Below are 12,998 nucleotides of genomic sequence, written 5' to 3' on the forward strand. Positions count from 1 at the left end.
CCTTACATAAAATGTATATTAGTGGCAGTCAGGTTCAAATGCCAATACCTAAATTTTCTCAACTGTGTTCCGCAGAAAGAGTGTCCATCTTCACTCATTTCCATTTGAGTTCACAAAGCATGTTCATAATACTCAAATATTGATTGAGTTCGAGTCTCGGTCGGGCACACAGTTTTAATCTGCCAGGAAGTTTCATATCAGCGCACACTCCGCTGCAGAGTGAAAATCTCATTCTGGAAACATCCCCCCAGGCTGTGGCTAAGCCATGTCTCCACAGTATCCTTTCTTTCAGGAGTGCTAGTTCTGCATGTTTCGCAGAAGAGCTTCTGTAAAGTTTGGAAGGTAGGAGACGGATACTGGCAGAAGTAAAGCTGTGAGTACCGGGCGTGAGTCGTGCTTCAGTAGCTCAGTTGGTAGAGCACTTGCCCGCGAAAGGCAAAGGTCCCGAGTTTGAGTCACGGTCGGGAACACAGTTTTAATCTGCCAGAAAGTTTCATATCAGCGCACACTCCGCTGCAGAGTGAAAATCTCATTCTGAGTACTGTTTATAGTTACAAGGTCTGTTTCCATTGCTTGCAGGCTGTCAAACTAGGTGCTCAAGATAATTTTTGGAAAACATGTTCAAAAGTACTTCGTGAGGCTACGTGCCCACACCCTTGCAATAAATCCATAGACACCCGGTCTTTGCATTGTAGGCTAAAGTAGACTCCAATTAATGTTGCTTGATCTGGGTATTTCCATATCAATGAGTGTTGACTTTCTTCAAAGACTCTAAAAGTGTCACAGTGGAGTCAGCTGGCAGGTAAAAACATCCAACAATTTATATGATTGCACCTAGACCAGTTATACATGTCCATATAACTTCACAGTCGCACTCAAAATGAACAGAGAGACATTATTTTTGTTGGCTGCAATGAACGTTCCCCCTCCTATGGCATCTAATCTGTCTTTTCCATATTTGCTCCATGCCTCACTAAATACTTCAGTGTTTTCTACTTCGTGTTTTAGCCAGCTCTTGGGTCTCAGAATAATTTGGACATGACAAATTTCCTGGAGGGTAGTAAATTCCAGAACTTTGCTATGAATACTTTGACAATTTACATATATCATTTTGGCTGTCAATTTTTCTGTGTGTCAACTGGTGAATGTTCACCATAGGACCCCAAATCACAGTCAAGCCTACAGAACCGCCACGTGCACTGCTTAAGTACTTTGTGACCTGAGTAGGTGCTTCCTTTGTGAAGTGCTCCCCTGACCTATCAAGGGGAACCCTACTATTCTCACTGCAACACAGCTCAGACATCTGCAGCCAAGATTGTCACAGAGCTGAGAAAATCTCTGGTTGAGACCCTATACTTGGCAACGAAACAGAGCACCCTGAACAACTCTGGAAATGATGCTGTAAATTGTGAGCTATGCATGCAGCCCATGCACTAGGCCAGCACTGTTCATGCAAAAGCTAAGCTGTTCATGTGGTCTTCAGTCCTGACACTGGTTTGATGCAGCATCTGTGCAAGCTTCTTCATCTCCTGGTAACTACTGCAACCTAAATCCTTCTGAATCTGTTTAGTATATTCATCTCTTGGTCTCCCTCTACAATTTTTACCCTCCATACTGCCCTCCAATACTACATTATTGATCCCTTGATGCCTCAGAATATGTCCTACCAACCGGTACTTTCTTCTAGCCAAGTTGCCATGAATTCCTCTTTTCCCCATTTCAATTCAATACCTCCTCATTACCTATGTGATCTACCCATGTAATCTTCAGCATTCTTCTGTAGGGCCACATTTCGAAGGCTTCTATTCTCTTCCTATCCAAACTATTTAACGACCATGTTTCAATTCCATACAGGGCTACACTCCACACAAAGACTTTCAGAAACGACTTCCTGACACTTAAATCTATACTCTGTGTTAAAAAAATTCTCTTTTTCAGAAATGGTTTCCTTGCCATTGACAGTCTACATTTTATATCCTCTCTACTTCAACCATCATCAGCTATTTTGCTCCCCAAATAGCAAAACTCCTTTACTACTTTAAGTGTCTCATTTCCTAATCTAAGTACCTCAGCATCACCCGATTTAATTCGACTACATTCCATTATCCTTATTTTGCTTTTGTCAATGTTCATCTTATATCCTCCTTTCAAGACACTGTCCATTCCACTCAACTGCTCTTCCAAGTTCTTTGCTGTCTCTGACATAATTACAATGTCATCAGCAAACCTCGAAGTTTTTATTTCTTCTCCATTGATTTTAATACCTACTCCAAATGTTTCTTTTGTTTCCTATACTGCTTGTTCAATATACAGATTGAGTAACATCGGGAAGAGGTTACAATCCTGTCTCACTCCCTTCCCAACCACTGCTTCCCTTTCATGCCCCTCGACTCTTGTAACTGCCATCTACATCTACATCTAAATCTACATCTACATCCATACTCAGCAAGCCACCTGACGGTGTGTGGCAGAGGGTACCTTGAGTACCTCTATCGGTTCTCCCTTCTATTCCACTCTCGTATTGTTCATGGAAAGAAGGATTGTCGGTATGCATCTGTGTGGGCTCTAATCTCTCTGATTTTATCCTCATGGTCTCTTCGCAAGATATACATAGGAGGGAGCAATATACTGCTTGACTCTTTGGTGAAGGTATGTTCTCAAAACTTCAACAAAAGCCAATACCGAGCTACTGAGCGTCTCTCATGCAGAGTCTTCCACTGGACTTTATCTATCATCTCCATAACGCTTTTGCGATTACTAAATGATCCTGTAATGAAGTGTGCTGCTCTCCATTGGATCTTCTCTATCTCTTCTATCAACCCTATGTGGAACAGATCCCACACTGCTAAGCAGTATTCAAGCAGTGGGCGAACAAGCATACTGTAACCTACTTCCTTTGTTTTCGGATTGAATTTCCTTAGGATTCATCCAATGAATCTCAGTCTGGCATCTGCTTTACCAATGATCAACTTTATATGATCATTCCATTTTAAATCACTCCTAATGCGTACTCCCAGATAATTTATGGAATTAACTGCTTCCAGTTGCTGACCTGCTATTTTGTAGCTAAATGATAAGGGATCTATCTTTCTATGTAATTGCAGCACAGTACACTTGTCTACATTGAGATTCAATTGCCATTCTCTGCACCATGCATCAATTCGCTGCAGATCCTCCTGCATTTCAGTACAATTTTCCATTGTTACAACCTCTCGATATACCACAGCATCATCCACAAAAAGCCTTAGTGAACTTCCGATGTCATCGACCAGGTCATTTATGTATATTGTGAATAGCAACAGTCCTACGACACTCCCCTGTGGGACACCTGAAATCACTCTTACTTCGGAAGACTTCTCTCCATTGAGAATAACATGCTGCGTTCTGTTATCTAGGAACTCCTCAATCCAATCACACAATTGGTCTGATAGTCCATATGCTCTTACTTTGTTCATTAATCGATTGTGGGGAACTGTATCGAATGCCTTGCCGAAGTCAAGAAACACGGCATCTACCTATGAATTCGTGTCTATGGCCCTCTGAGGCTCGTGGACGAATAGCACGAGCTGGGTTTCACACGACCGTCTTTTTCGAAACCCATGCTGATTCCTGCAGAGTAGATTTCTAGTCTCCAGAAAAGTCATTATACTTGAACATAATACGTGTTCCAAAATTCTACAACTGATCGACGTTAGAGATATAGGTCTATAGTTCCGCACATCTGTTCGACGTCCCTTCTTGAAAACGGAGATGACCTGTGCCCTTTTCCAATCCTTTGGAATGCTATGCTCTTTTTGAGACCTACGGTACACCGCTGAAAGAAGGGGGCAAGTTCCTTCGCGTACTCTGTGTAAAATCGAACTGGTAGATCCCTGTGGTTAATGGTATCAGTGGGGTACCATTTTGTCATATGTGCGACAGTCTAGAGAAGGAACTACAGTGCAGTCTTCCTCTGTGAAACAGCTTTGGAAAAAGACATTTAGTATTTCGGCCTTTAGTCTGTCATCCTCTGTTTCAGTACCATTTTGGTCACAGAGTGTCTGGACATTTTGTTTTGATCCACCTACCGCTTTGACATAAGACCAAAATTTCTTAGCATTTACTGCCAAGTCAGTACATAGAACTTTACTTTCGAATTCATTGAGTGCCTCTCACATAGCCCTCCTCACACTACATTTCGCTTCGCGTAATTTTTGTTTTTCTGCAAGGCTTTGGCTATGTTTATGTTTGCTGTGAAGTTCCCTTTGCTTCCGCAGCAGTTTTCTAACTCGGTTGTTGTACCACGGTGGCTCTTTTCCATCTCTTATGATCTTGCTTGGCACGTACTCATCTAACGCATATTGTACGATGGTTTTGAACTTTGTCCACTGATCCTCAACACTATCTGTACTTGAGACAAAACTTTTGTGTTGAGCCATCAGGTACTCTGTAATCTGCTTTCTGTCACTTTTGCTAAACAGAAAAATCTTCCTACCATTTTTAATATTTCTATTTACGGCTGAAATCATCGATGCAGTAACCGCTTTATGATCGCTGATAACCTGTTCTGCATTAACTGATTCAAATAGTTTGGGTCTGTTTGTCACCAGAAGGTCTAATATGTTACCGCCACGAGTCAGTTCTCTGTTTAACTGCTCAAGGTACTTTTCAGATAAAGCACTTTAAAAAAATTTCACTGGATTCTTTGTCCCTCCCACCCGTTATGAACGTTTGAATCTCCCAGTCTATATATGGCACATTAAAATCTCCACCCAGAACTATAACATGGTGGGGAAATCTACTCGAAATATTTTCCAAATTATCCTTCAGGTGCTCAGCCACAACAGCTGCTAAACCAGGGGGCCTATGGAGACATCCAATTACCATGTCTGAGCCTGCTTTACCCATGACCTTCACCCAAACTATTTCACATTTCGGATCTCCGTCAATTTGGTGCCGACATGAGCAACAATTTGCAGTCGGGTGCACCCAGTGTTCTCTATCGTCGCCGGCACAGCCTCCTCCACATCTCGGATGAGACCCCCCGGCAAGCAGACAGAGTAAACACCGGCTTTCTTCCCTGACCTTTCCACTATTTCTCTAAGGGGTTCCATCACCCGCCTAACGTTGGAGCTCCCAATAACTAATAAACCTCTCCCCCCGTGTGGCTGCTCGGACCTTGCTGAAGGAGCGGCCACATGTCCACTCACAGGCAGAGCGGGCGATGCCACAAGGCCAGCCTCCACATTGACCCTCCGTCTCGTGCGCCGCGAATGCCGCTGAACCCGCCACTCTCCTTGAGGAGAGGGTGCCCCAACCGCGCCCGGTACCCGTGAAGATGTCTCGACAGCATGGACAGTGGGTGAAGCATGTAACACCTGGGGTGTACCATGCGACACACCAGACTCCCCACTGCCGCTACACTCCGAGACAGCAGCCTGAAGACGGCTGACCGCGGCCATCAACACGTTCAGCTGTTCACGAACAGTGGCCAGCTCCTCCTGCATCCGTACACAGCAGTCACACATCCTATCCATCCTAAGAAATCAATTTACTGTAGAGAGTTAATCAACTTTTAACTAGGCTGCTAATTCACTAAAGGCGGCTGATATATGACTAAACTGTGGTTGCTAGACACTTCTGGTAGAAAACAATGAAAATAGCACTACCTGTCTCTGAACTGTATTGAAAACAAACACTAGCACTACTGGCACTATGATGACTAAAGGAACTCTGACTGTATTCAAAACAATCACAAAATCTACGGAACACTATTACTAGCACTCGACAATTAAAGCTTCCTAAAAGCAAAAACACATGGAAGAAGAAGTGACAAGTAAGAAAAATACAGTTAATACTTAAATTAATGTAGCTCGCTACGCAGCAGATGTGAAGCAGACGGCAGTTTCGATATGGTTTCTGTACCAATTTTAAATAGCCCTTTGCTCCCTGTATGCTATCCCTGCCACCTTCAGAATTTGAAAGAGAGTATTCTACTCAACATTGTCAAAAGCTTTCTCTAAGTCTACAAATGCTAGAAACGTAGGTTTGCCTTTCCTTAATCTATCTCCTAAGATAAGTCGTAGGGTCAGTATTGCCTCACGTATTCCAATATTTCTATAGAATCCAAACCGATCTTCCCCAAAATCGGCTTCTACCAGTTTTTCCATTTGTCTGTAAGGAATTCGCATTAGTATTTTGCAGCCGTGACTTATTAAACTGATAGTTCGGTAATTTTCACATCTGTAAACACCTGCTTTCTTTGGGATTGGAATAATTATATTCTTCTTTAAGTCTGAGGGTATTTCACCTGTCTCATACATCTTACACACCAGATGAAAGAGTTTTGTCTCCCAAGGCTGTCAGTAGTTCTAATGGGATATTGTCTACTCCCCGGGCCTTGTTTCGACTTAGGTCTTTCAGTGCTCTGTCAAACTCTTCATGCAGTATCATACCTCCCATTTCATCTTCATCTACATCCTCTTCCACTTCCATAATATTGCCCTCAATTACATCGCCCTTGTATAGACCCTCTATATACTCCTGCCACCTTTCTGCCTTCCCTTCTTTGCTTTGAACTGGGTTTCCATCTGAGCTCTTGGTGTTCATACAAGTGGTTCTCTTTTCTCCAAAGATCTCTTTAATTTTCCTGTAGGCAGTATCGATCTTACCCCTAGTGAGATAAGACTCTACATCCTTACATTTGTTCTCTAGCCATCTCTGCTTAGCCATTTTGCACTTCCTGTCGATCTCATTTTTGAGACGTTTGTATTCCTTTTTGCCTGCTTCATTTACTGCATTTTTATATTTTCTCCTTTATCAATTTAATTCAATCTTTCTTCTGTTACCCAAGGGTTTCTATTAGCCCTCATCTTCTTACCTACTTGATCCTCTGCTTCCTTCACTACTTCATCCCTCAAAGCTACCCATTCTTCTTCTACTGTACTTCTTTCCCCCATTCCTGTCAATTGTTCCCTTATGCTCTCCTTGAAACTCTGTACAACCTCTGGTTTAGTCAGTTTATCCACGTCCCATCTCCTTAAATGCCCACCTTTTTGCAGTTTCTTCAGTTTTAATCTACAGTTCATAACCAATAGATTGTGGTCAGAGCCCACATCTGCCCCTGGAAATGTCTTACAATTTAAAACCTGGTTCCTAAATCTCTGTGTTACCATTCCATAATCTATCTGATACCTTCCAGTATCTCCAGGCTTCTTCTAAGTGTACAACCTTCTTTCATGATTCTTGAACCAAATGTTAGCTATGATTAAGTTATGCTCTGTGCAAAATTTTAACAGGCGGCTTCCTCTTTCATTTCTTAGCCCCATCCATATTCACCTACTACGTTTCCTTCTCTTTCTTTCCTTGTTATTGAATTCCAGTCACCCATGACTATTAAATTTTCGTCTCCCTTCACTACCTGAATAATTTCTTTTATCTCAACATACATTTCTTCAATTTCTTCGTCATCTGCAGACCCAGTTGGCATATAAACTTGTACTACTGTATTATGTGTGGGGTTCGTGTCTGTCTTGGCCACAATAATGCGTTGACTATGCTGTTTGTAGTAGCTTACCCACACTACTATTTTTTTTATTCATTATTAAACCTACTCCTGCATAATCCCTTTGATTTTGTATTTATAACCCTGTACTCACCTGATCAAAAGTCTTGTTCCACATGCCACCAAACTTCACTAATTCCCACTATATCTAACTTTAACCTATCCATTTCCCTTTTGAAATTTTCTAACCTACCTGCCCGATTACGGGATCTGACATTCCATGCTCCGATCCATAGGACACCAGTTTTCTTTCTCCTGATAACGAGGTCCTCTTGAGTAGTCCCCGTCCGGAGGTCTGAATGGGGTGACTATTTTACCTCTGGAATATTTTACCCAAGAGGACGCCATCATCATTTAACCATACAGTAAAGCTGCATGCCCTCGGGAAAAATTATGACTGTAGTTTCCCCTTGCTTTGAGCCATTCACAGTACCAGCATGGCAAGGCCGTTTTGATTAGTGTTAAAAGGCCAGATCAGTCAATCATCCAGACTGTTGCCCCTAAAACTACTGAAAAAGCAGCTGCCCCTCTTCAGGAACCACACATTTGTCTGGCCTCTCAACAGATACCCCTCCACTGTGGTTGCACCTACAGTACGGCCATCTGTATCGCTGAGGCACGCAAGCCTCACCAACAATGGCAAGGTCCATGGTTCGTGGAAATCTCTGGTCGAGACCCTCTACTTGGCACCAAACTGAAGCAGCTTGATCAACTCTGGCAATGATGCTGTAAATTGTGAGCTCTGCATGCAGCCCACACACTAGGCCAGTAGTCTTGACCCAAAACCCAAGCTTTAAAAGTCATTAGAGCTGACATGAGCCATTAATTCCAGACAACTGCAACCTGCATGCTCAACAGCTATAGACAGGGCCTCCTCGCATTTCAGATGAGGCTCCTGGCAGACATATTGAGTGCACATTGGAGTTCTTTCTGGCCCTGGATGTTATTTACGTAAGGGGCTATGTAACACGCCTAACATTGGAATTCCCAATAAGAAGCAAACCCCTCTTCCTGTGTGACTGTTCAAACCCTAGTGCAGGAGTGGCCATCTGTGCACCCACAGAGTGAATGGGCGAGTTCAGACAGCCAGCCTCCAGGCTGATCCTTCCCCTTGAGTGATTTGATTGCTTTACCAAGTCCCAGAGTCCATGGATGGAACACTTGAGGTGCGCAATGTGACACATCACATTCTTCACCATCACTACCCCCCCCCCCCCCCCCCCTCCAGTAAGAACCCTGAAGAAACAATGGTCAAAAGTGTTACACACTTAATGAATCTACATTTTACAGTTACTGAAGTGCAAGATTAAGCTACTGACACACAAAATCATACAGACAACTTGAGAATTTTAAAAAAGAGATATATTTATAACTTGCTGGTGTGTCACAGCAGCAGGTAGAAAGTTGACTACGCCAGATGACAGTTATTTTTCATTATTGTTGTTTTCTCTTGTTTAGGGCACTCAACATCATGGTTTTCAGTGCCCTTCCAAATACTTTTGAGAGAGAAATTTGGGTGAAATATCAACATTTCAAAAGCTAGATGATATCACATTTATTCTCTCACACTGTTTTTCACAGTAATGCACTCAACCAGACTTAAGTGTATGAAACTGAAAACTGCTAATGAAACTGAGAAATATTAACACAGTCTGTGTTTAAGATATGTGGATACTATCAAAACACAGCTACCAGACCAGAAAAGATATGAAACATAAATCGTAGATAAAGTGGTTGGATGATCATTTACATCATAACTGAATGTGTTAACTATTCTCTGCATGCACAAAACTTCCTGTCCAAAGTTTAAGTAAAAGGTCAGACACAACACAAAATCTTAAAATAAAAATCTTAAAATAAGAATCACATTCATCTCTCAGTTATTTAGAGTTGGTGGCAGGTCTGCTAATAAACTGGCTTCTGCCCTCTGGGCAGGACATAAAATACTCTTTGTTACAGACTGACAAACTAGAAGCAGTACTCCAAAAGCGTTATTAACTGACAGCACCTCACATCTGAGAAGGAAGTGAAGCTACCTATGTCCTACTCTACGATGTGTTAATCACACTTCAACATCTCTATAATTGGTCACTGATTGCCTCCCCCTTTATTGACTGAAACTTCTTATCCACTTTGTGCAGAGATTTTCCTTCCATAGAGTCACTATGGACCTTCTCAGCAATTGGGTAGAGTACATACCTCCTTTGCTGTGGAATCAGACACATTGTTCTCACAAATTTCCAACAGTTCAGGTACTCAACAGAGTGACACCTCTTTTCCATTTCTTTACAAATAAAAATGGTGTCCTGGATATTCTGGACTATTTCATATGCTGGGCACATAATGTGCTGGATGGTCTGCTGAATACCGAGGGAACTAGGATGAAGAATTTCGCCTCCCAGTCATGTCTCGTGTGATCCATTGCTCGCAGATTTGCATGGACATTGGTATGAAATACATCAAACTGACTGAAGAGACCATTCTAAAGATTCAATTGAGTAAAATAATAGAACAGCCAATTGTGCCCGCCATTTTGGAACCATTAGTATATACTATATTAAAATTATGGTATGTGTGTGTGTGTGTGTGTGTGTGTGTGTGTGTGTGTGTGTGTGTGAACAAATTCATTTGTTTATGGGCCTATCCACCGGTCAATGCCATCTGCTACATTGTTTTAGCTTCCTCTATCATTTTCTTCCTGTGTTGTCCATGTTTTACTGCCGACGCTCTGCTTCATCACACGCTTTGGTGTGGGTGAGCACATGTTTTTCAACGATTGTTACCCAAGTTTTCTGTTCCGTTTTATATTCCTGTTCTGGGATTTTTCTTGACACCCGTCTCACTACGTTACTGAACGGGTGCTGAAGACCTTGCTGTCGTGCGCCCAAAATCCCTCTACTACTACTACTACTACTACTACTACTAAAAAAGTAAAGCTGTCATCCCCTGATGGTTGGTTTAAATGCTGCAGTGTTTCATTAGGCTGAGAACAACATTTGAACTAACTAATCCACAGTGCAACTCAGCATTTTTCACATTAACAAACAGTGCCAGAGGTGAAAGAAGTGGTGGCAGTTAAAGACCTTAGGTTTGGCTGGAGATCAATCTTGAGAACTATAGATATGTAGTTTTGCAGTTCACTACTGAGCCATACAGCCATTAATTATTGGAAACATTTATTCCTATTCAAAAGTCATTGAAAATTAGACATTATAGTTACTGGCGTAGGGAGCTGGGGGATAGATTGAATCTATTTACCTTTATCTCCTCACTTTTGACTTTAGATGCCTCCAGAGTGACAATAAGGTCAATGTCATCTACAGGTGAGCCCTCTGACACACTCAATCTGTGCAGGATTCGATCCTCAATTTCTTTGAGTTCATTTTTCATTTGTGCACTGCTTACAATAAGTGAACTACGTGCCTCCTCCAGATCTGGCCGTTCCTGCATTACAACAAGTGCCAACAGTTGATCCTGTAAGCCACTGTAAACAAAAGAAAAAGGAAGACCATTAAAATTTTTACTTCAATACCATAATTGTACTGCACACATCTGAAAATTTGGATACAGCTTTGTGTCAATACAAATGTGAAAGTATAAAGTAAGCTATTCTGTATTAAAATAACAGATACTTATAGACGGCATGAATTTCGTAACTTCAGATTGAAATTTGGGCAGGAAATGTTTAAAAATGCTGTTTCCCATAAACAAAATAAGTCTGTTGAAGGAGAATGCTGCATTCTCACATACAACATCACATAAAATACAAATAACATCTCAATAACTTCAAATTCAGTGGTGGTTTCCCTATCGTACTGTACAGCCAGGCCTCTACTGATCCAGATGTTCAGCTTAATTTTTTGATTCTTCCTACACTCTACTTGATTCTGCTCTCTTGTCAGAGTGTTTTTGTTGTTCCAAAATTAAGCTTTTGTGTCACCATTAAGTTGATGTTCCTGCCTGGCACTGAGTGGTATGTAAAAGCTTCTTTTTTCTGATTTCATTCTAGAGACCCTTTCTCTACTTTATACACTGTGGGTCTTGCTGAAGTCTACAAATGCTGGCAGTGCGTACTCAATCACAAAAGTGCACACACACATGATAGCAAAAAGACATATGCAGTAGGAGGCAATAATGTCGCCAGTGTTCATGCCGGACATATTAATTTCGCTGTTTGTGACACGAATACATAATGTACCCTACAGCCCTTTAGTATAATGATACTAACAACTTAATGAACACTGCTCACTGGTGTCAAATGATGCTTTCTATTTACCATTCATACTTTTCATCCAGATTACAATACAGGAGTGTGTTGTGAAGCTCTTCAAAGCTGTGCAGAGAGGATTGATAAATTCAGAAGTAGAAAGGTTACTTATGAATAGTGATAGAGATTTTGAATTTTGCATTCATCTTTGGACATAGTCAATCCTGGCTCTTCAGCACCTCAATAATGAGGAAACGGTGCTTCATGTTTCCTGTACTCACCTGCCAGCACGTAAAGTGTTCACAGTAAGATTTCTAATAAATGGACAACGTAGTTACAATACTTCTGGAAACACAATTAGGAATTAGATCCACATTGTACATTGACAACTGGTATACAAATCCAGTTCTCTTCCGTTATTTGCATGGCACAGAAAATAATGCAGTGGGTACAATTCGTGTGAATGGAAAAAAAAGGATGCAAAATTTTGAACTCTGGTTGCAGAAGCTGAAAACTGGAAATTATCTTGATTAGCACACTAATGACGTTCAAGTGGCATGACAAAAGAGACATCCATGTTGTCCACATGCCATACAGCTGGAACAGAATCAACTGGAAAAACAGACCTACTAAGTGTGAATGAATGCATTTGAAAAAAAGGGGGTACAAAATTTATTTTTACACACACTACACATGTGTGTAATACACTCTTGATACAGTAAAAAAAAAAAAAAAACCTGTCTATGTCCAAGTTCCCACCAACTATCATTCTTGAAATTTTGGAAAAGCATCACAAAGAACGAATGAAATAAAGGGCGTAACTATCAGAAAACATTGTGTAGCTATGAGAAAAACACTTTCGACGCATTACTCAATCATCTTGGAAAGCAATCTGACCTTGATAAAATATGTCAGTTGCAGTACGTAAAACAAAAGGAAGGAATAGCAGTAGTGGTGAAAAAGAAGCAGTGTGGGAATATGTTTCAGCCCATTTCATGGTCTACACTATACTTGAAAGAATTTATGGAAGATAACCTTTTCCTTCAGTGTAAAGTTTTGTGAATATTAGTAGACAAATAAACAGACACATCAGTGATGACAATTCAGCACAATAGGTGCACTACACTGTGTGACAAAAATGGCCAGCGCAGTTGGGACTGGCATTAGGTGAGTTACACTACACACAGCAGCTGAAATGTTGGCATGAACTAAGCATTGAAAGGATTAAGTTAAGTGTGAATTTCTTTT

The 12,998-nt window shown here is 41.3% G+C and overlaps 1 protein-coding gene across 1 annotated transcript in view; it reads right to left on the reverse strand.

The window, feature by feature from the left end:
- LOC126278931 (dynein axonemal heavy chain 1-like) overlaps positions 1–12,998 on the reverse strand; it is an 825,957-nt gene that overhangs the window by 170,891 nt on the left and 642,068 nt on the right. The window contains 1 exon segment of the mRNA XM_049979209.1: positions 10,802–11,027. Within this exon segment, the coding sequence (XP_049835166.1) occupies positions 10,802–11,027 (226 nt within the window).

Source organism: Schistocerca gregaria, chromosome 6 (assembly GCF_023897955.1).
Source record: "Schistocerca gregaria isolate iqSchGreg1 chromosome 6, iqSchGreg1.2, whole genome shotgun sequence".
NCBI classification, from domain to species: domain Eukaryota; kingdom Metazoa; phylum Arthropoda; class Insecta; order Orthoptera; family Acrididae; genus Schistocerca; species Schistocerca gregaria.